The sequence below is a fragment of the Aspergillus ruber genome (genome assembly GCF_000600275.1).
Source record: "Aspergillus ruber CBS 135680 unplaced genomic scaffold scaffold00052, whole genome shotgun sequence".
Taxonomy (NCBI): Eukaryota; Fungi; Ascomycota; class Eurotiomycetes; order Eurotiales; family Aspergillaceae; genus Aspergillus; species Aspergillus ruber.
In genome coordinates this window covers 12473-38459 of record NW_024467348.1, presented here as the reverse complement: position 1 = coordinate 38459, position 25987 = coordinate 12473, and the positions used below count along the sequence as shown (strand labels likewise).

The 25987-nt window shown below is 51.8% G+C and overlaps 10 protein-coding genes and 1 non-coding gene across 11 annotated transcripts; 5 read left to right on the top strand and 6 right to left on the bottom strand.

Annotated features, from left to right (window-relative positions):
• The first annotated feature begins 7 nt into the window (after positions 1-7).
• EURHEDRAFT_417542 (AP-1 complex subunit mu) lies at positions 8-2035 on the top strand. The gene is made up of 6 exons (XM_040783226.1): positions 8-313; positions 373-501; positions 628-857; positions 911-1400; positions 1452-1826; positions 1882-2035. Exons 1-6 carry the CDS (start codon positions 275-277, stop codon positions 1960-1962), a joined length of 1344 nt encoding a protein of 447 aa, XP_040634004.1. The 5' UTR covers positions 8-274; the 3' UTR covers positions 1963-2035.
• Positions 2036-2305: 270 nt separating this feature from the next.
• EURHEDRAFT_t166 lies at positions 2306-2410 on the top strand. The gene has a single exon. It is a non-coding gene; the product is annotated as a tRNA-Lys (tRNA).
• A 390-nt stretch (positions 2411-2800) lies between these two features.
• EURHEDRAFT_467427 (Rag GTPase GTR1) lies at positions 2801-3860 on the bottom strand (the record flags this gene model as incomplete). Its single annotated transcript, XM_040785179.1, has 2 exons — positions 2801-3614; positions 3667-3860. 2 exons carry the CDS (start codon positions 3858-3860, stop codon positions 2801-2803), a joined length of 1008 nt encoding a protein of 335 aa, XP_040634003.1.
• A 559-nt stretch (positions 3861-4419) lies between these two features.
• Positions 4420-6097, bottom strand: EURHEDRAFT_467447 (URC4/urg3 family protein; the record flags this gene model as incomplete). The annotated part of the gene is made up of 4 exons (XM_040785181.1): positions 4420-4503; positions 4557-5149; positions 5204-5693; positions 5756-6097. 4 exons carry the CDS (start codon positions 6095-6097, stop codon positions 4420-4422), a joined length of 1509 nt encoding a protein of 502 aa, XP_040634002.1.
• A 1870-nt stretch (positions 6098-7967) lies between these two features.
• Positions 7968-10775, top strand: EURHEDRAFT_519240 (UBA/TS-N domain protein; the record flags this gene model as incomplete). Its single annotated transcript, XM_040786767.1, has 2 exons — positions 7968-10616; positions 10674-10775. 2 exons carry the CDS (start codon positions 7968-7970, stop codon positions 10773-10775), a joined length of 2751 nt encoding a protein of 916 aa, XP_040634001.1.
• Positions 10776-11021: 246 nt separating this feature from the next.
• On the bottom strand, positions 11022-12503 carry trm61 (tRNA 1-methyladenosine methyltransferase subunit GCD14; the record flags this gene model as incomplete). Its single annotated transcript, XM_040785959.1, has 1 exon — positions 11022-12503. The coding sequence occupies one exon, from the start codon at positions 12501-12503 to the stop codon at positions 11022-11024; it is 1482 nt and encodes a 493-aa protein (XP_040634000.1).
• A 210-nt stretch (positions 12504-12713) lies between these two features.
• On the top strand, positions 12714-15531 carry EURHEDRAFT_417538 (cysteine--tRNA ligase). The gene is made up of 2 exons (XM_040783225.1): positions 12714-13198; positions 13258-15531. The coding sequence occupies exons 1-2, from the start codon at positions 12896-12898 to the stop codon at positions 15370-15372; spliced, it is 2418 nt and encodes an 805-aa protein (XP_040633999.1). The 5' UTR covers positions 12714-12895; the 3' UTR covers positions 15373-15531.
• A 222-nt stretch (positions 15532-15753) lies between these two features.
• On the top strand, positions 15754-17101 carry EURHEDRAFT_519237 (transaldolase family protein; the record flags this gene model as incomplete). The annotated part of the gene is made up of 7 exons (XM_040786766.1): positions 15754-15826; positions 15883-15926; positions 15984-16112; positions 16184-16292; positions 16344-16575; positions 16636-16978; positions 17033-17101. 7 exons carry the CDS (start codon positions 15754-15756, stop codon positions 17099-17101), a joined length of 999 nt encoding a protein of 332 aa, XP_040633998.1.
• Positions 17102-17748: 647 nt separating this feature from the next.
• On the bottom strand, positions 17749-21030 carry EURHEDRAFT_382067 (Ran GTPase-binding protein LOS1; the record flags this gene model as incomplete). The annotated part of the gene is made up of 3 exons (XM_040779490.1): positions 17749-18230; positions 18281-20876; positions 21019-21030. 3 exons carry the CDS (start codon positions 21028-21030, stop codon positions 17749-17751), a joined length of 3090 nt encoding a protein of 1029 aa, XP_040633997.1.
• Positions 21031-21631: 601 nt separating this feature from the next.
• On the bottom strand, positions 21632-23602 carry EURHEDRAFT_510869 (xylulokinase). Its single transcript, XM_040785958.1, has 2 exons — positions 22976-23602; positions 21632-22924 (listed from the first exon to the last, which is right to left on the bottom strand). Exons 1-2 carry the CDS (start codon positions 23474-23476, stop codon positions 21701-21703), a joined length of 1725 nt encoding a protein of 574 aa, XP_040633996.1. The 5' UTR covers positions 23477-23602; the 3' UTR covers positions 21632-21700.
• A 135-nt stretch (positions 23603-23737) lies between these two features.
• Positions 23738-25904, bottom strand: EURHEDRAFT_417533 (cation diffusion facilitator family transporter). Its single transcript, XM_040783224.1, has 2 exons — positions 24704-25904; positions 23738-24645 (listed from the first exon to the last, which is right to left on the bottom strand). The coding sequence occupies exons 1-2, from the start codon at positions 25587-25589 to the stop codon at positions 24017-24019; spliced, it is 1515 nt and encodes a 504-aa protein (XP_040633995.1). The 5' UTR covers positions 25590-25904; the 3' UTR covers positions 23738-24016.
• Positions 25905-25987: the final 83 nt, after the last annotated feature.

The window sequence follows — 25987 nt, the reverse complement described above, 5'->3', positions numbered from 1 at the left end:
GGGTAATCCACCTCTCATCGGTTTACTGACAGCACCATCATTTCATTTCTTCCATCCAAATTGATTGATCCTTAGCATAGCAGCTGGTCTGTCTTCCAGGCTGCTATTACAACCGATAACTTCTTCCCTCTGAATTCCGTGGCCCGCGCTGGCGATGCTTCCTAGAGCCTAGAGCAGAATAGTTGGTTTCGTTGTCGTTAAGGAGAGTCGACCCAACGAGCAACACGTACTCTCGACCACTTCTACCGCAACCCTCATCTCTTAATACAACACCATGGCGTCCGCTCTATTCTTTCTAGACTTGAAGGGCAAGGTATGCTCAATTCCCATGTTGCACTATCTCTCCGTGATCGCAACTGACACCATAGCCAGGCCCTTCTGGCCCGCAACTACCGTGGAGACATTCCCATGTCCGCAGTCGAGAAATTCCCCCTCCTCCTCAGCGAAGCCGAAGAAGAAAGTTCCGCCGTCGCGCCATGTTTCTCGCATGAAGGAATCAATGTACGTTCGCCCTCTCGTTTCTCGCGGGCTGGGAGGCTTGCGTGTCCGCTCCCCGCCTCTTCCCCGACTGCGCTCTGGATCCTGGACATGCCCTACTGGGACTTGGAGCAATTGCTGATTCTGTAGTACCTCTATATCCGACACAGCAACCTTTACATTCTTGCGTTGACCAAGCGGAATACCAATGCGACGGAGATCCTTCTCTTCCTCCACAAGATCGTCGAGGTATTCACGGAATACTTCAAGGTGCTGGAGGAGGAAAGTATCCGGGATAACTTTGTCATTATCTACGAATTGCTGGACGAAATGATGGATTTTGGCTACCCACAGACCACGGAGAGCAAGATATTACAAGAGTATGACCAACACAATTAAGGGGGGAAGAAACTGAGCACAGCTGACCTGACAGGTACATCACGCAAGAATCCCACAAACTCGAAGTCCAAGCTCGCCCCCCAATCGCCGTCACCAACGCCGTCTCCTGGCGAAGTGAAGGAATCCGCTACCGCAAGAACGAGGTCTTCCTCGATGTCGTCGAATCCCTGAACCTCCTCATTTCCGCAACCGGCAACGTCCTGCGATCCGAGATCCTGGGCGCGGTCAAGATGAAATGCTATCTGAGTGGAATGCCAGAGCTGCGTCTGGGGCTGAACGACAAGGTCATGTTCGAGACAACGGGGCGCGCTACGAGAGGCAAGGCGGTGGAGATGGAAGACGTCAAGTTCCACCAGTGTGTGCGTCTTTCGCGGTTCGAGAACGATCGCACGATCAGCTTTATTCCGCCGGATGGGGAGTTTGAGCTCATGAGCTACCGGTTGAACACGCAGGTGAAACCGTTGATCTGGGTGGAGTGTTTGGTGGAATCGCACTCCGGGTCGAGAATTGAATACATGCTCAAGGTCCCGACCCTTCCTCTTACTACACAAACGAATAACCACTAACAAACACAGGCCAAAGCCCAATTCAAACGTCGCAGCACCGCCAACAACGTCGAGATCCTCGTCCCCGTCCCCGAAGACGCAGACTCCCCCCGCTTCCGCACAAACATCGGAACCGTGCACTACGCCCCCGAACAATCCGCCATAATCTGGAAAATCAAGCAATTCGGTGGCGGGAAGGAGTTCCTCATGCGCGCCGAGCTGGGCCTTCCATCCGTCAAGGGTGACGACGAGCGCGGCGGTGGTATGACCGGTGGGTTTGGCGGTAGTATGGGTGGAGCGGGTTCGTTGGGGAAGGCGAAGAGGCCGATTAATGTGAAGTTTGAGATTCCGTATTTCACGACGAGTGGGATCCAGGTGCGGTATTTGAAGATTACGGAGCCGAAGGTGGGCTTTCCCCCCCTGTCTCATGAGAATGATGGGATATGCTGACCTTTTGTAGTTGCAATACCCGTCTTTGCCGTGGGTGCGATACATTACACAATCGGGTGATATAGCTGTTCGGATGCCTGATGCTCAATAGATAGATGTATAGTGTAGTTCTTTCTTTTTAATCGAATGTTTGAATATTGCATGGCAAGATTGTACGGTAGTCGATATATATTTATACTTATTATAATATATATATGTGTGCGTGTATAAGCACATCCGCTTTTCTCCATGCAGCTTAAGCAACTAAGTAAAAATATACCATGGGTCCTAAAATTCATATCAGGTCCAACTACCTCCAAGTAAGCGAAACATCATTTGAAACAAAGACAAAGAATGAACATTTATTTGAGAAGGCTACAACACCTGGTGCATGGGCGGAGGGAAAAAATTGATTAACACATAGACCGCTACAAACCCCCTATTGACATCGACTAGCCGGGCTAGCTCAATTGGTCAGAGCGTGTGACTTTTACGACCCCATTTCGGGCGTGAATGCACCCCCAATCACAAGGTTGCGGGTTCGAGTCCCGCGTTCGGCTTTTACCTTTTTCTCTTTTTTTTTTCCCTCATTAAATACCCCTCCCGAATCGATGATTTCTTTACACTGGATAGACATCGGTTACGAACGACGGTATTCTATCTACTCATCCACTGGCCTGTCTGCATGTGGTATGTATGGAGAATAGCAGTGCATCTGTTAAAAAGGAATATATCCAGACTTTTAAATACACTCAGTTCAAGAAACAGGCAGTATCACCTCATCCAATTCAAGCAGCGTAAAGAAAAAGAAACTGAGAGAAATGCTATCCATGGGTATCCAGTAACCAGTAATCAGAAAAAAAAAAAAGGGAACGAAAGATATCGCATTACTTTCAACCCAAACGCCGTATATATAAACACAACACAGCACAGGCATAACCCAAGAGACATTAACCATGTACCCCAGTCCCATCCGGAGTTAGAGTCTCCGGCGTTGGCAGCGGAAATCCATCCCCATACCCTGCCGCTGCAGCTTTCGAGAAACCCTCTCTGGCAAGCATCGTATTTAGCACGGCGCAGTTATACGCCGCCTCGCCCGGCGGGACGACCATGAAGATGTACGTGTTATCCGTGAACCGACCGAGGAAGACGTTGAACTGGGGTGTTTTGGTGTGCATGACGAGAAAGCCGGCTGATGCGGGGGTGGTGTGGGTGTTGCGTGCGGCGCAGTGTTTGAATGCTTTCATGATGTTGGATAGGCGCTCGTGGCGGTCGTAGATTGGGTTCATGTTGCCGATTTCCGACGCGACTGACGTAACGGTCAGGAACGTCGAGCGCTCGAAGAGAATAACCTCCTCCGCACCAATCTTCTTCGCGAATGCGCTAAGGAACCGCTCTATCACTGTTAAGTTCGGAATGAGTCTGTGCACGATCCCGGCCCACGCTTTGTACAGCGATTGATCCCAGATACTGCTACCAAAGGTGTCGATGGCAAAGTGTCCGGAGCGGGAGCGGATCAGCGCGGAGCGTTCCTCGTAGATGCGTTGGCGGTGTTCGGCCTGAATGAGATCGAGTTTGTGGATTAGGCAGAAGACATGAGCGTGCGGGGAGTGTTCTTTTAGGGCGTCGATGATGGCGTTGTAGGTGTCGAGGTCGCGTTCGACTTCGCGGGATTCGATATCGAAGACGTAGATTAGGACGGCGACGTCGGAGAAGATGTTGCCGCGTTGGGAGGCGAGGTAGGTTTCCATGAAGGCGTCTTGTCTGCGACGATTAGCATCTTTTCTCACTTTTGATAGAGTAGAGAGGGAAATACCCTCCGCAATCCCAGAGATTCAGCGTGAGATTCCCCATGAATTTGACATGGCTGTGCTCAACGTCGATGGTAGCACCTAGTCGCCGGACGTCTTTGGCGACGTAGTTACTGAAGATAATCGATCGCATCGATGACTTCCCCGAGCCACTCTTCCCCATGAGGAGGACCTTTCTCTTCTTCTTGCGGCCGTCCATTGTCGGTTCAGTCTTATCTGTAAGCTGATACCCCGCGTGTGCTAGTTGGAGGTCAGCGAGTAGTGTTGAATTGGACGAATTAGACGCACTAGAGATTGATTGTATCGCTTAGAATTGATAGATTGATGAATTTCACAATGAGAGAACGTCGCAATGATGGAGGTTGGAGCAGAGGTCATGTCATTGGGTCAATGATGATCCGGGGTATCACGTGCTGCCTCCCCCAGCAGTTGATATGCCCTCAATTTACTCCATACACCATACTAATTCATAGATTGCTCTAACAGTCTCGAGTCTAATACATGCAGCCCTTCAACTTGTTATACTCAGTCCCAAAATAAAAGAAGAAAATGTATATACTGGAATAAAATCATAATGATGCTTAAAGGGTTATCGAAGCTTCCACGAAGTTGAAAATGGAATATAGGTATACCAAGGTAGTCAAAAAGAAGGGTCATCAACAATTCATAAGGAACTTCTCCCGGTCATGACGAGAAGAATAACATAGCGCTGGGTAAACCTGGTATCTGAAAATCATGGGTATGTGATGAGGTATGGATTAGAAGACGGTGCCATCTGAACGGATCATAATCGGTGGTTCTTTGGTGTTTGGTCTCGAGACCTCTGCAATTTCACGGCCACCCTAGGAATGTTAATATGATAGCTAGATTTCGGGAGAGTTGGGGGTACACCAACCTTCCATGAACCAGCTTCGAGTAGCTGCGGAAGCGTCAATTGATCCTCTCCCATCAAACCAAGTTGCGAGTTGACCTCCAGTAGCAGCTCATCCAAGAAGCCAACAGTAGCAGCTCTCCACTCAACAATGACATCGTCATCGGCGGAGAAAAGAGGAACGACCTCCACGCTCGGTTGACCCTTGATCTGAGAATTCTCCCGGAATGCTTCCAGACCGCGCTGGAGATCCTGTTCCTTCAGAGTCATCAGGCCCATGTCAATCAGCAGACCACCGTTCCGGTACTCAGGCAAACCGGTGAGAAGGTCGCTGCCCGCGAAGTGAATGTTCATCAATTTCTGCATCGGGACCATAACGGAGTAGCATAGCCATTGGGTAAGCTTGTGGAAAGGAACGATGCTCTGCCATGCGGGTGCTGGTGGAGACTGCGGCAAGCTCCAGCATCGCCAAGCATCCCCAAGGGGTGCACCATCGATCTGACTTCTGGAAGACGGCCAAATCGAGGAGAATCCATCCATCAAAACGGACCAGAGCGTTGTGATGGGGACGATGGGAACCGAGGAAGCCAGTGTCGATGGGTGAGAAAGGAGGTAGTCTACAACAAAGTACAATTAGTACAGGTAGAAGTAAGGTCCTCGTGGCTACTTACCAAGCATGTTACCAGGACGACCATCCACCCCGAAAAGCTGCTGGTTGTTCAAAGCGTCCGCCAATCGAATCAACAGTCCTGCGCGACCCTCTAAACCAGCCAACGGGTTCTGATCGGAATGTTGCATTCCCTTGGCCAAAACATCGACGGTGAGCTTCTTCAACCCAGCACTGTCGACCTGGCATGGCTCCGCGGGGTCACTGCTGAAAAGACCACTCTTGAACATCTCGAGAGCCGCGATGGCTAGACCCTCACTACGCGAAAAGTACTTGCCGGATTCCTTGGAGCGGTAGGACCACCGGGTCCCTGCGCCGGCATCGAGAAGAACGGAGATGACGAACAGATCGATCAGACGGCGGGTCCGTTCCTGCGCATCGACGGAACTAGGCCACGATTGGAGTAGTTGGTTGATGCGAGGTCGACCACCAGCTTCGAAGTGCTGCCAACGGCCATGGGACGGGATAGAAGCATAATCGGGGGCGTAGTCTCTCTTTAGATCGACAGTCAGAGGGAGGCGATCACATGAAAGGAGGAAAGATAAATCGAAATTACCTTGATGATAGACACCACGTAGGAAGCGGTGATTCCAAACTTGGTCATATCAACATTGAAATGGTTGAGCTCGTTCCGTTTGGCCTTTCGCAAGATAATGTTGCAGCGATCCCGAACGGCATGGATGCTGCGAAGGTAAGCAGCGGGATCCAAGGCGGGATCGGGAGGTCTAGCGATAGGGAGCTCTGGAATCGAGGTGGGCAGACCACCCGCTCCCTTGAAGCCGGGGGATTTCAACGAGACATTCGAGGTCCGCGCACTGGGGGCGGAGACGTAGGATTCCTGTTCATCCTTGTCGCTGTGGATGGACTGTTTGGAGTCTTTGCGTTTGAAAAGGCCCATAATGTGGGAGGATTCGGTAGGAAACGGTGCTCTGAGGGGGAGGGAACGGAGGAAAGGAAGGTAGGAAAGAGAGAAAAGAGGAAGAAAAAGAGAAAGGAGAATGGAAGGAGGAGGAGGAGAAATTAACGAGACGAGGGAAAAAAATGCAGAGGAGCACCACAGGGGGGGAAACAATGCGCTATGACGGGATTGTAATTTTTTTTTTCTCTCCCTCCTGTCACCGTCAAGCCGGACTAATTGGGATCGAGAATAATAAACAATAGTAATCACTAATAAAAGATTATTATTTTAATCCCGACGATAATAACGCTACTTTTTCGGGGAAGAAGTACTCCGTAGCCCGCGGTAAATAAATAAGATGTGGTATGAACGGAAGGACCAAGTGTCAGGAGACTGCAGTGCTCTAGTAGTGATGAACTGTAACGTGAACTGAAAAGGAGAAGAGGAAACGAGCAAATCTTATTCTGGATTACTCGACTTAGTTAGCTAGTCTTATTTTTTCTTCTTCGTCTCGTTCCTTTTTTTCGCTAGTGGAGAAGTGGAAGCTGCCACGGTGGATGTGCCCCGCCATATACCAAGTACCCAGCAAAGCACGGAGGCTTCCTGTTCACCCAAAGATACCAACTGTCCAAAGAAGTTCCGTAGATCCAGTGCCAGCACAGACGCCTTGACCAATTCTCCCTGACTCCAACCGGCTGGTTCACGATGCCTCTCCGTGATCCGTGTCCACCGTTAAAACCTTTTTGATTTGTTAATATCGGAGTAGTTTCGGGGTTGTTTCCAGGGCAGAATCGCGGAAAAACGCCGAATCGGTAAGGTTTAATTGTACTTTGTTTGTATCCCTGGAGTACTACTCTGTACTATCAGAATACAATGCATTGTACAGTTCGAGCAGGTCAGCCAGGAGTCAGGAGTAAGGGTTTCCCACGGGACCAATCAGCAACCATCGGGATGCGCTAGTCCACACGCGTGCGACTACCGCGCGGCTCGATTTCCCCGAGACCCATTGGTGGGACCGGTACATTGGACTAGTGTATTGTATTCTATTTTGTACTTCGTACAAAATACTCCAGAGTGGTTAAGAGAGCAGAGACTTATAGCTACAAACAAGTACAAGTGTAAAGGAAAGATATGCACGGCTGAACCCGCAATGCATGCAATACCCACGGCCCTCTGATGCGGGGCTTGAGTAGAGTCATGATGCTACTACTATATACAAGTAGAGTTTAGTATCCCACTTCTGCTCCTGCTCATTTCCATGGTTCTTCTTTTAGATAGTCTGCACGTTCCTACTGAGATCGGGTCCCGTACCGCCGTATTTTGCCGTACCCAGTATAGTTCTCAAAAATACACCGAAACTTGGTTATCAGCTGGCCACCCTGTTATAGCTGCATTGTTACACCTCCGACTTCCCAAGTAAAACAACACTTATCTTGTTTGGCGCACAATGTGATACCATCGTCCTGTCATAGCACTCCACACGGAGTGCGGTATGCGGTATGCGGTATGCGGAATGCGGAATGCGGAATGCGGAGGAATAATATCCCACAACCCGATTACTAAGATACATCAGCCACACCCGCCACACCAAACACGTCAGCCACAATGACGGCCCGCTCTAGGGGATGGTGAAGCAACGTGCCCACGAGACACTTGGACGACTTCCTTGCTCCCAATGTGCTTGCAACATTGTTGACCTTCTAGAAAGAATCAGGACACTCATTTCAACCAACATCAGTTCATTCGTTGCCGTTGGCTTTCTGATGGTGAGACACGACTATGGCTCCGCTACCATACCAATCCTAATCCAGCATCCAGCTTGCTACGAAATCGTCCGATAATTCTAATACTGCGGAATTTACGCCTCACCATGGACGACCTCAGCGGCCTGAGCTTTACCCCCAGCTCGTCCAACGAGCCCAAGAAACCGCCACCCATGAGCTCCGGCACGCTATTTCCAGACGTGCGGCGCAATGACAACTCTGGCCGGACTGCGCCTCTATCGACTTCCTCCGGACGCTCGAATACTCCCTCAAAGCCGGCAACCCCAGCTGGCGACAGTTTCGCAAACCTAGTCTCGTTCGGCTCCTCCAATCCCAACAAGAACCTGTCTCTCGCCGAGCAACAGAAGCGACTACAGGAGGAAAGGGCCAGGAAGGAAGCGGAGAATAGAAGTCGACTTGAGACGCAGTACGGTGCGCAGAATAATCAGTTTTGGGATACTCTGGAGAAGGGTGGTAAGCCTGCCGCGCCTACTCCCTCTCAGCAGCCACAATCTCCCGATGAAGACGACATCCTAGCCGCCTTCAACGCTACTGCGCCGGTGGACGCATCGACACATTTCCCAATCCCCAGTCACAGCCCGTCTCCTCATGTCGGAATGACCCCGGTGCAGCAGCCGGCTTCCACTCGACCAGCTCCAGCACAAGACCCCATGGCCATCTTTGACGATGACGACCCGTTCGGTCTCGGTCAGATGCCTTCCAAGCCGGTCCCAGCACCGCAGCCTGCGCAGGACGACGACGACTTTCTTGGAGAACTAAGTAAACCAGTTACTGAATTCTCGCGACCGGAATTGCCACCAAAGCCCAAGACCTCCGAGTCCGAGCCCGAGTTCGAGCCCCAGCCCCGGCCCCGAGTCCCACCCAAACCATCAACTGGAGTAGACCGGGCGATTGCAGAACTTGTGGATATGGGATTTCCCGCGGATAAAGCGAGCCAGGCATTGAGCACGACGGCTTCGGGTACCGATATTCAAGCGGCTGTTGGCTGGCTTCTTACCCAGGCGCACGAGGAGTCTCGACAGAAGACTGGTCGGAGATCAAGACTTGAACCGCACCCCAGTGAATTGGAACAGAGCGGGGAAAGACGTGGAAGGAGAGATCCGTCGTGGATGAGAGAGGAGAGACCTACTGTCACCAGGACCCGCAGTGACAACAGATCACCTGCTTCTGCGGAGAAAGATCCTGCCCAAATTGCTGCTAGCTTTGGAAACAACTTTCTGAAAACTGCCAACTCTTTGTGGAAAACCGGGAGTAAACGCATGCAGCAGGTGGTCCAGGATCTGAATGCGGACCATGATCCCAATCAACCCCGATGGATGAAAGAAGCTACTGGTTTTGACGAGTCAGTCCCGCAACCACGTCCTCGTGGCCGTCAGCAGCCTTCTGAGCTTCCTGAAGCAAGTGCCCCAGGAATGACTGACGAGGCCCTCCTCCTTGAATCAGGGGGTGCACCTCCTCGTCCGCCTCGCAATCTCCCATCTCGCAACCCATTCCAGCGGCATGATGTACCGGGTCCGACGGCCAGCACCAGTGATCTCCGAAGCCAAGCTTCATCCCGCGAAAGGCGCGAGCCACAGCCCTCTTTTCTTCGACAGCAGACAAGAGACGAGTCGAGAGATTCAAGATCCCGTGTCAACAAACTCGCAGTGGAGGAGCAGTCGGCACAAGCATACGTCAGTCCTGCCCGAAGGAAACGGCCAGTCCCGTCGCCTGCGCCTGCACCTGCACCTGCACCTGCACCTGAACCAGCTGTCGACCTGTTTGATTCGCCCGCACCCACTAGTCGACCAACACCAAAGCCCTCTCCTTCCCCGGCTCAGCCATCGCGGCCTTCTACTACGCCGTCTACTGCTTCTCTGCCAACACGCCCCAAGGCACCTCTGCGGTCGATACCTCCTGTTTCCCAGGAAGCCCTCGATTCCACAAACCGGCACCGCACCAAAGCAGCAGACGCTTACAAGAGAGGCGACTACGCAGCAGCCCACGAGAGCTTCGCAACAGCTCTCACAATGCTCCCCGACAAACACCCAATCACCATAATCATCCGCAGCAACCGCGCAATGACAGCCCTAAAAGTCGGCGAACCAAAATCCGCCATCATCGACGCGGACGCAATGCTCGACCTAATCGGCCCATTGAAAGGTGAAAACGAACAAATCGACCTTGGCGGTGAACCCCCCAAACCAATGAAAGACTTCTTCGGCAAGGCCCTCATGCGCAAAGCAGAAGCCCAAGAACAACTCGAACGCTGGGAAGACGCCGCCAGAACATGGAAACTAGCAGTGGAAACAGGTCATGGCGGTGGCCAAAGTATTCAAGGCCGCAACCGCTGCGAGAAAGCTGCTGGAATCAGCAAGCCAACCTCCAAACCCTCAGCTCCCACGCGCAGACCTCCAGCATCTACACCAGCACCCAAGAAACCATCCGCTCTGGCCGACCTCACCGGCAGCGCCGCCGCATCTCAAAACTCCGAGGCAGTCACCCGCCTTCGCGAAGCAAATCAAGCCGCCGAACGCGCTGACGACGAGAAATTTGCCCTCACCGACTCCGTCGACGCACGGCTCGCCGCATGGAAGGGCGGGAAACAGGATAATCTCCGCGCTCTGCTGGGTAGTCTGGATACGGTGTTGTGGCCCGAGGCGGGATGGAAGAAAGTTAACATGTCGGAGTTAATTATGCCGAATAAGGTTAAGATTAATTATATGAAGGGGATTGGGAAGGTGCATCCTGATAAGGTATGCCCCCTTTGTTTGAATTATCTGTTTGATGAAGGGTGAAGCTAACGCGATTAGATTCCGACAAATGCTACTACTGAACAGCGGATGATTTCAGCTAGTGTTTTTGCGACGTTGAATGAGGCATGGGATAAGTTTAAGAGGGAGAATAACCTTTGATTAGTCTTTCTAAGTGCAGCTACTCGTCACTTGTGTTATTTGCGGTATTCAAACATGGTTTTGGCTCGATCGATGTTGTAAATAGATAGATTTGCATTCGCATGTGTGGAATGAATAATGGCTTGTCTTCTGTTGTTGATTTAGACTAGGATTATACATACACGTGCACCAAGACTCGAACTAGTTTACAAAACCAATTATAGACTAAACCATCCACTAGTATATAACGAAACCCAATGCAATCCATTACCCCTCCTTCTCTCCCTGTTCCCTCTGCTCCCTCGCCTCCCTCTTCAATTGCTTCTTGCTCTTCTGCACTCCCGCCTCACTATCAACCCTATACGACGGCCACTGCTCGCGACACTTCTTCTCATCATCCTCTGTCCAGTCGCGTGGAAGAACAGCGAAGAGGAGGTACGACGTGTGCATTTTGAGATCCTGTTCGGAGCGATGCACCAAACGACCCTGGCTGTATGCCGGGATGGAGGACTGTAACTGCGAGTGTAATTGTGCTTGTGCTTGTGCCTGCTGTGATTGCTGTTTTTGTGTTGTTGTCGATGATTGTTCAGCGGGATTGAGACCAGCAGCCTCCGCCTCCCGGAACTTCCTCGCCCGCTCATCAACAAACCGCATTTTAGAAATCGCCTCGTCAACTGATTTCGGGAACACAGTTGCGCCGCGAATCCCCTCGGACTCGAGACCGTAGCGTTCGCGTCGCGCTTCGATGCGGTGGTGGTTTACCTCGACCATTTCGATGTTCAGCCAGCCTTGTTGTCGGAGGACGCTGATTGTGCGCTGGACTTGTTCGAGGCAGGGTGAGAAGGTGCAGATATAGACTGGGGAGGCTGGGTCCAGGGGGGATTGCTTCCCGTCTTCTGGATTGCGGGTGAGATGTTTTAGGGCGAGCCAGGGGGCGGGGAGGTCGAGGAAGATGGCAGATGCTTTGGGGGATTCATTTTCGGTTTCGGGACCGCCCGGAAGGAGGAAGCCGTCTGCGTAGACGTCGCGGTGGTTGACGCGGACGATATCGTCGAGGCCGTGGTGGTGGATTTCCTCGCGGACGCGCTCGACTCGTTGCGCGTGGAACTCGAAGCTGCAGACTTTGCCGAAGCGGCGGCGTTTCTTTGTCGGTGGTGTGTTGTCTGCGGATGGGTAGCCGTTAAAGATTGCGCGTGCGGCTGCGTGGGTGAACGAGCCGCTGCCGGCTCCTGCTTCGATAATCGTGCCCCCAGGACGCACTCGGAGTCGGTGGAGGATGTAACTGTAGTCCGGTGTATAGACGACCTGCGTCCGATGTGGGAGCGACGCAGTCCACGTTTCCGGCGTGGGGTAGAGAAGATGACAGAATCCACTCGATGCCTGCACAGCAGCTTGTAACTGCGGCTGAGGCTGCGGTTTTGCCTGCTGTACTTCACCCTCACTGCTGGTATTGCTATTCGCATTCTCCTTCTCTAGATCCGCGGCTTTGCGCTTGAGATGGGTTTTGCGCCCGCGCGACCCTGTGTCTACCTTTGATGCAACAATCTGTGTGCCCCATGGTTGGTCGAGGAGGGTGCTGTGCGGGTACGAGCCGAAGCGTGTTGTCGTGACTTTGCCTTCTTTGTAGCCTAGGTTTTCGTCGTCGTGGATGCGCAGGATTGTCGGGAGGGCGTTGTCTCTGCGGAGGTGTAGGAGGGCAAGGGTATCCGGTTGCGCCCGAGTGCCGGGGGTTAGGAATGGAGAGGGCATTTTGTTGTCGCTCTATGGATATAGAGTGTTATCAGGGATGTGTACTCCGTAGTAGAGCAGGACCTTGAGAACTGGTAGGCAAGATAGCGCAGAAATCTTGAGCTTAGAATATCATGACCCGATACAGTAGGCGGTAGGGCATAGGGCATAGGGTATGCAGATATGCCAAGGCTGGCCAATCAGTCCGATCTTACTCCGTAGAGTCATCTACTGCAGCCCCTCCCCCTCGTTTCCCTTTGTTTTCCTGCCCTTCCTCCCCTTCTCTCTACTTTATGCCCCTTTCCTCTCCCCCAATCCGATCTACTCTCCTCTCTCTAACCTATCTGTTCAAATTGCGCCAGCAGCGATTGCCGTGTTATACTTCTTTGTTTTCCACCAGAACGACCAGATTCATGACCACCGCCGCGCGCCAGCAGCCGCCATGGCGGCAACCGCCCTCGCACCCCGAGGCCAGCTCGCATCTGCCCGCATTAAAGGTGTGGAACTCGCTGACCCGCACGAAGACGCCGTTTATCCCGCTCGACAAGGAGGGCAAGAAAGTGACCTGGTATGCGTGCGGGCCGACAGTGTACGATGATGCGCATTTGGGACATGCGAGAAACTATGTTAGCACGGATATTATTCGTCGGATTATGCGGGATTACTTCAAGTTTGATGTGAATTTTGTGATGAACATTACGGATGTCGATGATAAGGTATGTTGTGGTGTAGATGGGGGAGTTTGAGGGCAGAGTTTAGGTATTGACAAAGGTAGATTATTCTGCGGGCACGGCAACAGCACGTTTTTACCGAGTTTGTGTCATCGCATCCGAAGATCGATGGGGAGGTTTTGGATGTAGTCAAGACTGCGTACGCCGCGTACCTGAAGAAGAACCTTCCGTTGCTCGACCCCGAACTCCCCGTTTCTCAGTACCAGGACCAGGCGGAGAAGAACTATGCGGTCGTGTTGAATGGTGGACCATTGCCGGGTAATGAGAAGGCGGGTGACGATGAGGCCAAGGTGAAGATGCATATCAAGACTGCTGCATCAGCGGCCAAGGTTGTTGCACAGGCAGAGCGCTCGGAAAACGTTGCGGATCCCTCGTCTTTTGCGGAGACATTCTACACCGAATCTCAGGATCTTCTTCTTCCGTATCTTGATGCGCTCAAGGGTGCTTCGATTAACGCTGATGATCATGGGATATTCACCAAGTTGACTCGGAAGTACGAGGAGCGGTTCATGCAGGATATGAGAGATCTCAACGTGCTCGATCCTGACGAGCTGACTCGTGTCACTGAATATGGCTCGGAGATTGCCGACTTTGTTGAGAGGATTGTGAAGAACAAATTCGGATATGCTACGGAAGATGGATCGGTCTACTTCGATATTGATGCTTTTGAAAAAGCGGGTCACCCGTATGCTCGATTGGAGCCGTGGAGCCGCTCTGACAACAAGCTACTAGCGGAGGGAGAAGGCGCATTGACCAACAAGACTTCCGACAAGCGTTCCACCTCTGACTTTGCCCTCTGGAAGGCCTCCAAACCGGGTGAGCCTAGCTGGGCCAGTTCCTGGGGTAAGGGACGGCCGGGTTGGCACATTGAGTGCTCTGCCATGGCTTCTGCCAGACTTGGACAGCAAATGGATATCCACTCTGGTGGTATTGACTTGGCATTCCCTCACCACGACAATGAGCTTGCCCAGAGTGAGGCCTACTGGGCGCACGCTCACTCGCATGAGCAGTGGGTCAACTACTTCCTGCACATGGGTCACCTGTCTATCCAGGGATCGAAGATGTCCAAGTCGCTCAAGAACTTTACCACTGTTCGTGAGGCACTAGAGCGCAAGGAGTGGACGCCGCGGAGTCTGCGTATCGTCTTCCTGCTCGGTGGCTGGAGGGATGGTATTGAGATTACCGAGGACTTGATTAACACTGGAACTTCGTGGGAGGAGAAGGTCAACAACTTCTTCATTAAGATGAAGGATCCGTCGGCTTTGCAGGGATCCGGTACGGATACTTCTCTTGCCGCTGCGCTTGAGGCGGCCAAGGCCGCTGTCGACGAGCAGCTCTGTGACTCTTTCAACACTCCCGGGGCTATGAACGCGATCTCTGAACTTATCACTAAGTACAACAGTGCTGATAAGTCTACGCTCAATCCCAAGGATGTCGAGGGTGTCGCGCGATTCGTGACCTCGATCGTCAACATCCTTGGTCTCAATGGCACTGCCACTGCAGAAAGCACTGAGATTGGCTGGACTGGAATTGACGTTCCAGAGGAGGCCAAGCCCTACTTATACCCCCTTTCTTCTATCCGTGATTCGCTCCGACAAGCTGCCCGGTCCCAGGAGGGCGTTTCGTTCGGCCAGGTGTCGGAGATTGTGGACAAGGGTACCGTACCGGAGGAAACCTCTGAGGCGGCCAAGCCTTATGCCATCCTGCTTTCCAATTTCCGGAACAAAGTGACGTCCCTCGAGAAGTCCGATAGCCTTGGAAAGGATATCCTGTCCCTTTGCGATCGTGTCCGCGACATCGACCTGTTCGACGTGGGAATCTATCTCGAAGACCGTGACAACCAGCCAGCCCTTGTCCGCCCGGTTACTCGCGAATTGATCCAAGCTCGTCAAGAAAAGGCCGCCCGTGCGCAGCAGAAACTAATAGAAAAGGCAAACAAAGAGCGCGAAGCCCTCCAGCGCCTGGAAAAGGGTAAAATAAGCCACCTGGAAATGTTCCGAACCAACGAGTACAGCGCATGGGATGAAGAAGGCATGCCGACGCGCGACGCCGCAGGCGAGGACATCAACAAAAGCCGGACCAAGAAATTGCGCAAGGACTGGGAGAGACAGAAGAAGTTGCATGAGGCTTGGTTGGCGAGTCAGATGGGGCCTCAATAGATATATAGAGATGATTATGATGGGTTAGATGTTTGTATTCATGCATTGTTATGGCGTCTGGTATGGCCCTATATCCACTTTAGCGTTAATAAAAGTTGGCATGTGCTTCTATTCAGGTTTGAAGGTGTAGTTACCCTAACTTTTAGCGCAATCCGTGCCCCTGTAGATGAACCAGAATAGATGAATAAGATCCCCACACGCTCGAATTAGCCAATATTCTAGTTACCCTGCAGAAATAGGCTATATAGCCTAATTACATCACCTGACTGACACGACAACGTCCCACCATAATTTATACCACCCAACTTGAAATCATACCACCTCATCAATCCAACATCCAGAAGACCAATTCAAAGGAATCTAACCCTAGCAGAACGCAAAATGATTATCACTACGGGACTCGATTACCTCCGGACAAAGACTAAGGTTGATTGCGATACGTTCGATGAGCAGGGTATACATTATCCCTCTGGACATCCGGTTCTGCCCAGCTAACTGATAACACAATAGTCGCAAAAACCTACGGCCCCTTCATCGACTGCACATCTAACCAAGTAGGCTCCCCATCTCCTCGTAAGATAGATCAACGGAAGATATCTAATCAAGAAAAGGCCATCGCACACGGCGAATTATCCAAACCTGAAAACGCTGCCCTGAGAGCAGATTCCCTCCTCGAAGCAGGAAAACTTCTGGCTAGGTTTGAGGGCGTTGATGTTTATGAGTTAGGGGTTGAGATTGCAGTATGCCGCCCACATATACCCCCATATCTCTATTTGGACAGAGGCAGAAAAAGAAGGTGCTGACAAATTAGATGGTCAAACTAGCCCTCAAAATCCACCCACACATCACCGGCCACGTCCACATCCAGACCAATCCGTATTACTCATATTCAACAGAGAAAACCATTGTTAATGCCCTACGTACATCCTCCCTTCCAACAAAACCAGTCCTGAAGACTAACAAGCGAACAGGAATCGTACAGCTATTTCAATACTTTGAACCAGGATTCGAACAGAACCGCATCTGCATAAAAATCCCCGCGACATGGGAAGGCCTAGCAGCATGCCGCACCCTTGAAGCAGCAGGTGTGCATACACTAGCCACGACGCTGTTTAGTGTGGCTCAGGCTGTGCGCGCCGCGGAGGTGGGATGTACATACGTTGCGCCGTATGTTAATCAGTTGAGGGTGCATTTTGAGATTGGGTGATTCCCCTCTGATATTACTAAGAATAAGAAGGAAGGAACGCTAACATGGTGGGTTAGATTCACCGACCCCAACAAACTCCTCCCGTTGTGCGTGGAGATCCAAAAATACTACGAGTCCATCAACGCCAAAACACGCGTCCTACCCGCTAGTCTCACTTCTACATCAGAGATCTATGCTCTAGCGGGCGTGGACCATATTACTATTGCACCTGGGTTGTTGGCGCAGCTTGCGGAGGCTAATCCTACCCCCGAAGTGGAGTCGCTTTTTAACGTCGGCGCTGCTGCTGGGACTGGTGACGTGGGAAAGGAGGGTAAGGAGTCGCTTGTGAACGACGAGTCTGCGTATCGGATGTCGTTTACGAGGGATTTGCATGGGGCAAGTGAGGAGAAGTTGTCGCAGGTGAGTTGTATACTTATACCCGTTTATAGGTAAGGTGTGGCTGACGTGGTGTAGGCGATCAACTTGTTCTGCGATATGCAGGATAAGATGGTTCAGAGTATGAAGCACGGATCTACAGAGTGAATATGTTGATCTACTGCTGTACTGCTGTATGACTCCCGAGATAACGGATGCACTTGATTCATTCATATCTATCCTATCTATTTGCACTGCGCTGTGTAAATCAAACTAGCCTGACCCATCTGCCGCCGGAAACATACATGAAGACATCATTTATCCATACCATCATTCATCATATCGATCCCCAAGCGAGTACCCATCCACGCCATCAAGACAGTAATCCCAATCCCACCGCACCCCGGACAAGCATACGAAGCCAACTCATCTGCATTTCTTTTCTTCTTTTTTGCTTTTCTCCGAGCTGAAACACGCTGAACGCCAGCTATGCAAGTAGATCAATCGTAAGGATATATACTTTTCCACCAATTGCTTTGTTTTGCTTTTTTTCTCAACTCATCTCAACTCATCTCAACATGACACGGCACGTTGCCATGTAGCGGGATATCCATCAACATCAACATCAACATCGATCGGACAATAGAAAGGCAATGAAGAGTAAAGCGAAGCATAGGAATCAAGAGATCAGTTCACAACCAAACCGTGGGGGAATCTAAACCAAACGATGAAAAGAAAAACGGTTGGCAGGAAACAACATAAAAAACACATAATTTCAAACAAGTCGTATCGTATCAAGTAATGTAAGTAACCAGTCATGCGCTCAATCGTTGAATAAAAGACGGGAAAAACTGCCGGAAACCCTTAACATCCAACCCCCCCAAAGCACCCACAAACTCCTGTATAAGATCCGCGCCCATGCCCATGCTGGGCAATTCCTGGTTCCGCAGATACTCGAGATACTCCGTGCCCGTCTTGGCGTAGATAATCCGCTGCAGGCCTCCCGCTTCGGCGAGGACTTGTCTTGCCTGTGCGTCTTTGGAGTTGAAGGATGGTGTGGCCGGGAGGGCCCAGCAGAGTGGGGAGAAGCGGCTGATCATGAATTGGCCGAAGCCGGGGAGGGTTACACCTTGAGGGGATGCTCCGTTTGAGGCGTCGGGGGCGAGATCTGGGCCGCCCCAGGAGCTGCCCATCTTCGAGAGAAGGGAGAAGGCCATTTTGGCTGTGGTGAAGTCTTCGACGTCTTTGGCGAAGTGTTCGATGGTAGTGATGAGGGTTTCGAAGATGGGTTGGTTTCCTGAACGTGTCAGCTGCGCAAGTAAATAAGTGTAAGGAAAAAAGACATACGCTCGCTAATGATAACAGCCCCAAGATCATTATTCAGCACAGCAAGTAAAAAGTTCAAATACTCCCTCTTCAACTCTGCTAACTGAATCTCATCATCCGTCCCGCTGGTAGGATTGGCAATACCCGCAAAAACCGTTTGCAAGAAAGGCGTCAAAAGCGTATCCAGAATAGGGAAAGTCTCTCCTTTGAAGCCGAAAATCACCTGGTCCAAAAGACGCAGGAAAAGAGCCATCTCATCTCTCGACGAAGTCTGCGTAAGAAGACCGTCAATCCACCGCGGCAGCTGTGGGAGAATCCGCGAACCAAGTACACCGATGAGCCTGGAAAAGGCGAATCGGGCGGCTGTCCGGATGTTGAAAGAGGCTTTCAAAGACTCCAATGCAACGAGAGTGACTTCAGACACCTGGCCAAATGCTTCAGAGATCTCAGGAGGCGGAAGTGATGAAGGAGAGTGGGTACCTGGCACCCAGTCCGAGAATCCCCTAGCGAGGGTTCCGAGGGCCATGATGTCGTGGTGGATTTGGAAAAGAGCTCGCTCATCGCTGGCTTTGGCAGCTTCGAGATTCCTCTCCATGTCAAGGAAGATAGGGTTCGAAACCGACTGAGCGAAGAGAACTTGCTTGTCAACAGAAATCGCCGGGGTCGAGCAGATAATTCCAACAGCTTCAAACAGGTAGAGTTGGCTGTTGAAGATGGCATCTGCGAAATCATGATCATCAGACGACATCTCGTCGCCCTCTCCTCCCTCAGAAGGCAATTCAGCCTGGATGACCAAAAGATCGGCCAGAGCCTCGACAACCGTCTGCGCAACATTACCAATGTTCGACCGCAACTGCTTCACCAAGCGTTGGAACAAGTACCACGACCGAGTCTTGACCTTCTTGACGGGATGGTGGGCCAATTGAAGGAAAGCTTCCAGAACCCCAGGAACAAAGTGCGTGTGGTATTGAAAGAACGAGCTATAGCGCACACAGATCTCCATATACTGCAGCTGAGTAGCCGGGTGCGTGAAAAATCTAATGTCCGACTCAACCATCCGAGCCATCATCTCCACCAACCTCTCCGCAGCAGCGTTGTTCGGCTGGTTCTTGGTGTAAAGACCACCGGCCCTGACAGCAATGTCACCAAACAGGAACATCTCGTGCAAGGCAAGGTCCAAGTCCCTCCAATCCATCTGCCCACCCGACTGCCGCAGATTCTCAAAGGTCGTTCCAACCAACTCCGAAATAGCCTCCATGTACAGCTGCTCGTTAACGGACGCAATGATCTGCTGCAGATTAGCCAGTCGCTTGCGAAGTTCCTGGAATTCGGCCTCGTCGGTTTGTTCGTCCTCCTCGCCCCATGTCGAGGTTTCGTCGTAGCGCATCTTGGCGATGATGGCCTTCAAGATCGGGAGAAGGATGGCGGATTGCTGAGCAGCCAAGGTGGGGTTGACCTTGGCGATCTTTCGGAAGTAGGAGAGGAGATCGTTGACACCAGGAATAACCGTCGAGCAAACTTCGTCGTATTCGTCGGAGAAGAATCGGAGGATGTGCGGCAGGAACACTTGCAACAGACCGTTTGCCTTTTCCTTGCACTCTGCCGTGACCCCATCCTGTTCCAAAGCCCGCACAATATCGGCGGTTGTGATATTGACAAGCTTCGCAACGGTTTCCGCCAGATCGGTATCGTACTTGAAGGTGAATCGGTTCTCGTAGAGCGGCGGGCTGTTCGACAATTGAGACACGATGGTATCGAGGTTTAGGAAAGCAATCATTTCAATCTTGTCCTCCGGCTTCATCTTCTTACCGATGATCTCCGTAAAGACATCGATCGCAGCATCCCGTACCTTTTCTTCTCCAGCTCTGAGTTCCGCCCTTTGTGCCCGCGTGAGTTGCTGGAACAGAAGATCCATCATAGTCTGATTAATCACGAGGCCAATATCGATCCAGCTAACCCAGCTACCCACGGCCCTCAAAGCCATCTCCACAATCATATCACTCCCGTCCCGCCACTCAGACAAGATCTCCTGCCAGGAACTGGCAATCTTCTGCATATCCCTCTGCCGGATCAAATCCTTGAGCGCATTGGCCTTATCCTGCTCCCCGCGGGACCGAGAAACCAACACATCACCAATCTCGTCGTGGATCGAGTTGACGACTCGGAGGTAGAAGACGATACCGGACGGGTTATCGCGTGCGGAGCTAGACGAGGATTTGTACGTCAAGGAAAGAAAATCATCGAAGAAGCTCTCCCAGCCATTGGAGTAGAGAGCAGAGAAGAGAAAGGTAAGGGTCTGAGCGACTTTATTCTGAATGTTCGGCGGGTCACCAGCTGCACCGTCTTGTCCGTACACCTGGCGGAGATATGCCATCAAGCCATCCCGGACATAACCCAGAGCCTGAATATCGATGACGCCTGCTTGGGCGGCACTATTGACGACTTCCAGCGCAAAATGCCGTACGATCTCCGAGTGTTGGGGGGTCTTGGTGAAGAGGGCGAGGCAGACCTGCCATCCTGAGGGGTCGGAGCGGAGTTGGTTCAGATAATCGAAGGCTTGTGCTTTGAGGGCTTGGTCTGAGGAAGGGTTCCAGGCGATCTCAATGGCATTTGCTACCTACAGCGTACTTAGTTAGCAACGCAATTGATGCGTATAAAAAAGAGAGCATCGGAGGGGCACGAGAAGATCATGGTGGGGTGTTCAAAAAGATAACAAGTTTTTGTCCACCAGACCGTACAAAATATAAAGGGCGACTCACCTGCTCTTCCATCTTCGACCAGCCGGACTACCTAAAAGTCGGGGACAGACTTAAAGGCACAACAAGAAATATTTTGTGGAGGAGGGAGGAGGAGGGAGAGGGAGAGAGGGGGAGAGAGGGAGAGCGAGGTAAGGACTGCAAGCGAGGGACGGAGCGGAGGGGAGGCGGGAAAGGTCGATAGAAGCGAATACGTATGTCGATAGAGATATATAGGAGTAGTATGTAGTTAAAATTGGCGTAGTGTGGAGGATGTTAAAGTGGTTAGAAAAAATCGTCACGGTGGAGGCTCATCGAGTAGTGCATGGGACCGTTTCTGAATTTTTTTTTTTATTGCTGGTGGACCGCGAGTCAGACCCAGTCTTCGGTAAAATGGTTGTACTCACCGATACTGTTGTTCTGTGTGGTTTATATGGATCGTACAGAAAAGAAGAACAGATGCTTGAAATATGACTCTTCTGTCGTTATAGTTGTTGTGCGGCTGTATTTGCGATGACGAAGGCGTGCTTGTAGAGGCCGAAAACTTTTGTGGGCATGACTGACAGCGACCGAATCGGGCAACCGGCGACGTGACTATACGACCACTACATACAGGTTGGTACTATGACTCAATTTAGTCTGGGGTAATAAAATCAAATTTGCTTTTATATCCAATCTAAGTCTATACATAACACTATTCTGTATTCTACTGCTTCTGCCCCAACACAGCCCTCTCCATCTTCTCAAACCCTTCCACAGCCAACCCATATCTCTCAAACACCTCCGGCTGATATCCATCCGCGATCTTCTCAATAAACTCCTCCTCCCTCCACCGCTGCCCAATCAGCCCCTCAAATGTCTGCCCAGGCTCCCTCTCCAAACCCCAAACAGCCTTATACGCCGCTCCCAGCGCACACGCATTATCACCCACATCCAGCTTATACACTCCGTCGATACCGCCGAGGACTTCACCAGCAACCTTGGCGATGGCGCGGTTCTTCGAGCCGCCGCCTACGAGGTACACGCGGCGGGGTTGTGCGGGGATGCCCACGCTAGGGCTTTCGGTTAGGCCGCGGGAGCGCAGGCGGAGGGAGAGAAGTTGGCTTTCGACGATGGCGCGGGCTTCGTCGGTGGGGTGGTCCCAGCCGTCCTCTGTTTCTGTGAGGGTATTGGTGGAGGGGCTGTAGGTGAAGCGCCACTGGCCGGCGGGGAGGTTGGGGACGATTTCTGGTCTGGGGAAGAAGAGGCCGAGTTTCATGGGGTCTGAGTCAAGTTTCTGGCCCATGGGGGGTGTTGCCAGTGTGGTCTTGTCGAAGTTCGCCCATGGTCCGCCTGGTGCTGAGGAGGAGGGGTTGCCTTGTTTCTCGTTGATGGCGTTGCGGACGTATTCTCGCGCCAGGCCGCCGTTCTTGTAGCACAGCATGAACATGTAGAGACCCGGGGTTGTGGGGTGGTTGAAGAAGTGTGTCGCAGGGTCTGGCTTGTAGCTGGGGGTGGACATGAGGAAGGTTGTCGACGTTCCCAGGGACACCATTGCGTCTGAGGGTCGCAGTGGCAAGGCCAGGATGGTGGCCGGGTTGTCACCGGTTGAGGGAATCACTGCACAGTCGGGGCTGAAGCCATATCGGTCGACATAGTACCGGTCAATCATGCCCAGATGGAAACCACCGTCCTCTGGAACGGGGCCTAGCTTTCGCTTCAGATCCTCGGGGCCAAACGAGCCTGCACACAGCTTCAGAAGTTCCTCATGGTACTCCCCCTTCTTGATATCCCATAGGTTCATTCCACAAACATCCGAGATATCAAAGGGCGCAATACGGCCCAGAAGCAACGAAGCCAGGAAAGAAGAAACAAGAGAAATCCTCTCCGTCTTCTCATAAACATCAGGGTGCTTCCTCTGAAACCGCATGATCTGAGGACCCGTAAACCTCTACAAACATAGTCAGCAACAATCCCCACAGGCAACAGCACGAACACCTACATGATGCGCCTTACTCCCCGTAACCCGCGCCAATTCCTCCCTACTCCCTAAAACCCCATCAAACTCGTCGCATTCCCTCTGTGTGCTCGAATCCTGCCAATTCGGACTGAACGGGTGCGAAAAAGCCCCACTTAACTGCTCCTCCAATCCCCTCCCCGCATCCAACCCCTGCAACATCTTCTCCGCCTCCCGCCCCCAATAAACACTCCCATGTTGCTGCCCCGCCCCCGAAATCCCCTTAACGCGACTGAAATCGAGGCCCTGGGATTTAAGGCCTTCGAGGACACCGTCGAGAGCTTGTAGCCAGAGAGCGACGGGGGCAAAGACCTCGTGCTCGGCCTCGTTGAATTGCACGCCTTTCTTGATGGGGAAGCCGTGGGAGTCGGCGTCGAAGTCGAAGATGGAGGTGTGGATGACTTTTAGGGAAGAGTTCACGACGAGGGCCTTGAGTTGTTGTGTTGAGAGGTCGAAGCCAATGTATAATGGGGTTGGGGTCGACATTGTGGGGTAGTATGGTGGTGGTATGGTGTCGGAATGAGTGACAGTGAGAGAAAGTAAGAAAGTAAGAAATTGGTAGAAATTGGTCTTTTTATACTGGCGAATATGTCGGGTCTATTTGAGTTTGTTGTGTGGTTGGGAGTGAAATTATCCTTCGGCGCCTTCTTATGCTGTGAACGGCGGATGATGTCAACGGCCAAGCTCGCCTCCGGGAAATTTACCGGTTAATTGGAATTAACCATCGCCATACATGGACGAACATGCTTGGGATGCTTGACTAAAGGCTATTTAGACTGCATTGATACATCTTCATGTTTGAATTGCATAGTCAAGGACAAACAATCTATTCCATTGCACAATATCTAACCAAGATTGCTCTAATCCAACAACAGAATACAGAATTTTGTTTGTACCCTTCCATGCTCCATCCTGCTCATCTCCATCCAGGGTATCTTGTAATGGTTTATGCCATATGCCAAAATGACAATGTCTGCTCCTCCCAATGATAATAAATATTTAGAATGAAATCAAAGCCTAAACAGTTCAACGCCTCTTAGAATCCTCCTGGCCATGGTTATGCTCGTCATCGTGGTCATGGTCATGCTCGTGGTCGTCACCAGCCTCCGGGTTAGCTCGTGCGCTGGTCTCAGGAGTAATAAACTCCTCTGTAAAGTTCGCTTCCACGTGCTCTGAAGGCACGAAGCGGACCTTGAGACGCTTGACGCCATTGACACCCGCTCCAACTGCCTCCCGAACCGTGCTCTCGACCTCCCGAGACTGCTTAACGGACCACGACCCAGGCACGCCCAATTCAATCTCCATGAGGTAGTTCTGACCGGACTTCATACCCTGCACGTCACGGACCTCAATGGCCTTGTCCTGGATCTGAGCGAGAGCCTTCTTGGCCGCCTTGCGAACCGATCCCTTGATATCATCGTCCACGGTTGTATCGGCCAATTCCAGCAATGAAGTCCGGGTGTTGCCCCATCCTGCCTTGATCACCATCAGAGAGATCAACAGGCCACCTACAGGATCCAGCCAGGAGGCGTCCTTAAACACGTACGTACCGCCAATGGTGAACAGGGCCACGATACTGGTGAGGGAATCGATGCGGTGGTGAACGGCGTTCGATGCGAGGACGGACGACTTGCGTTCTTCGGCGATTTTCATAGCTATAAAGTAGAAACTCCGATTAGCCAGGTTTCACGATCCCAATTCAGGGGCACTCACTAGCACGATAGAGCCATTCCTTGATCACAATAGAACCACCCGCTAACCAAGCAGCATGAACACTAGGCCCCGACACATCAATCCCATGACTATGCGAATGCCCATGTCCCAACATCCCCGAGTGCGCCAGCGCATCCGCAGCGTCAGGATAAAACTGATCCAACAACACCTGCCCAGCATTCAATCCCATAAACACACCACCACAAAGCAGCAGCCCACTAACACCCAGCGCACCAATACTCTCGATTTTCCCGTATCCGTTCGGAAATCGTTCAGAGGGCGGTTTCAGCGACCACGCGACCGTCCCGAGGGTAAGGAAGTCGGAAACTAGATCCGTGAGCGCGTGGTAGGCGTCTGCGATCAGGGCCTGGGAATGGAAGACGTAGCCGCCGATGAACTTGCCAATTGCCATGGCGAGGTTGGCGACGAGGCCAATGCGTGTGATGCGGACGCCGGCGTCGAAGGTGTTGGTGGAGGTTAGGTAGACGTTGTCGTGGTGGTGGTGATGATGGCTGTGGCCGCCGTGGCTGCCATGGCCTCTTGTTTGTGTTGCCATGAGGGGAGTAGTTTTTGTTATACGGAGAGGAAGGGTAGGTGTGGGAGTGGTTGTTGTAGGAGTGGTTGTTGTTAACGGAGTTGGACGGACAGGGAGGCGGGCATTGGACGGAGGGTATTTAAGACGTAATGAGGCAGTTGAAGTCCGCAGAACACGGCGCTGAGCTGACGCACGAGCACCCGGAGAAACCAAGCCAGATCGATCTCGAAACGAGAGAGACAGCAGTAATAACGGAGACGAACACGACGCTGGTGACGACGGCGAGCACGCTGGAGTATGGGAGGCCGACTGAGGACGGACCCTGCACCGCAGGGGCTGCGTCAGCGCCATTGAGACTAGTTCTTCAGAGACAGTAATGGATGCTTCACAATTGGTAGAGGGTTTCGTATTTCATATTATCTTCTAGTGGTAATTGTGTAGTTTATGGTTTGAAGAAGTTGCTGTTATATCCGGCAGGCGACTTCCGAGATGTGCTGACTGTCGCTGACTGATGCCATGATTCCATACAACTTCTACTACTACGAAATATGATCGTGGCAATCACAGTATTGCAATTACACACTCTCTAACCAATTCACCAACGATATCGCCTTGATTACCGTTCGTTTGTCTTGTGGCTTCTTTACCAGTGGCAATGCTCCCCCACGATTGAGGATTAGCCGGTCTCAGCCAAGAAAAGCAACACTAAACAAAATCTGCGGATGGCGCGTCAATTACGGGTCTGTTCG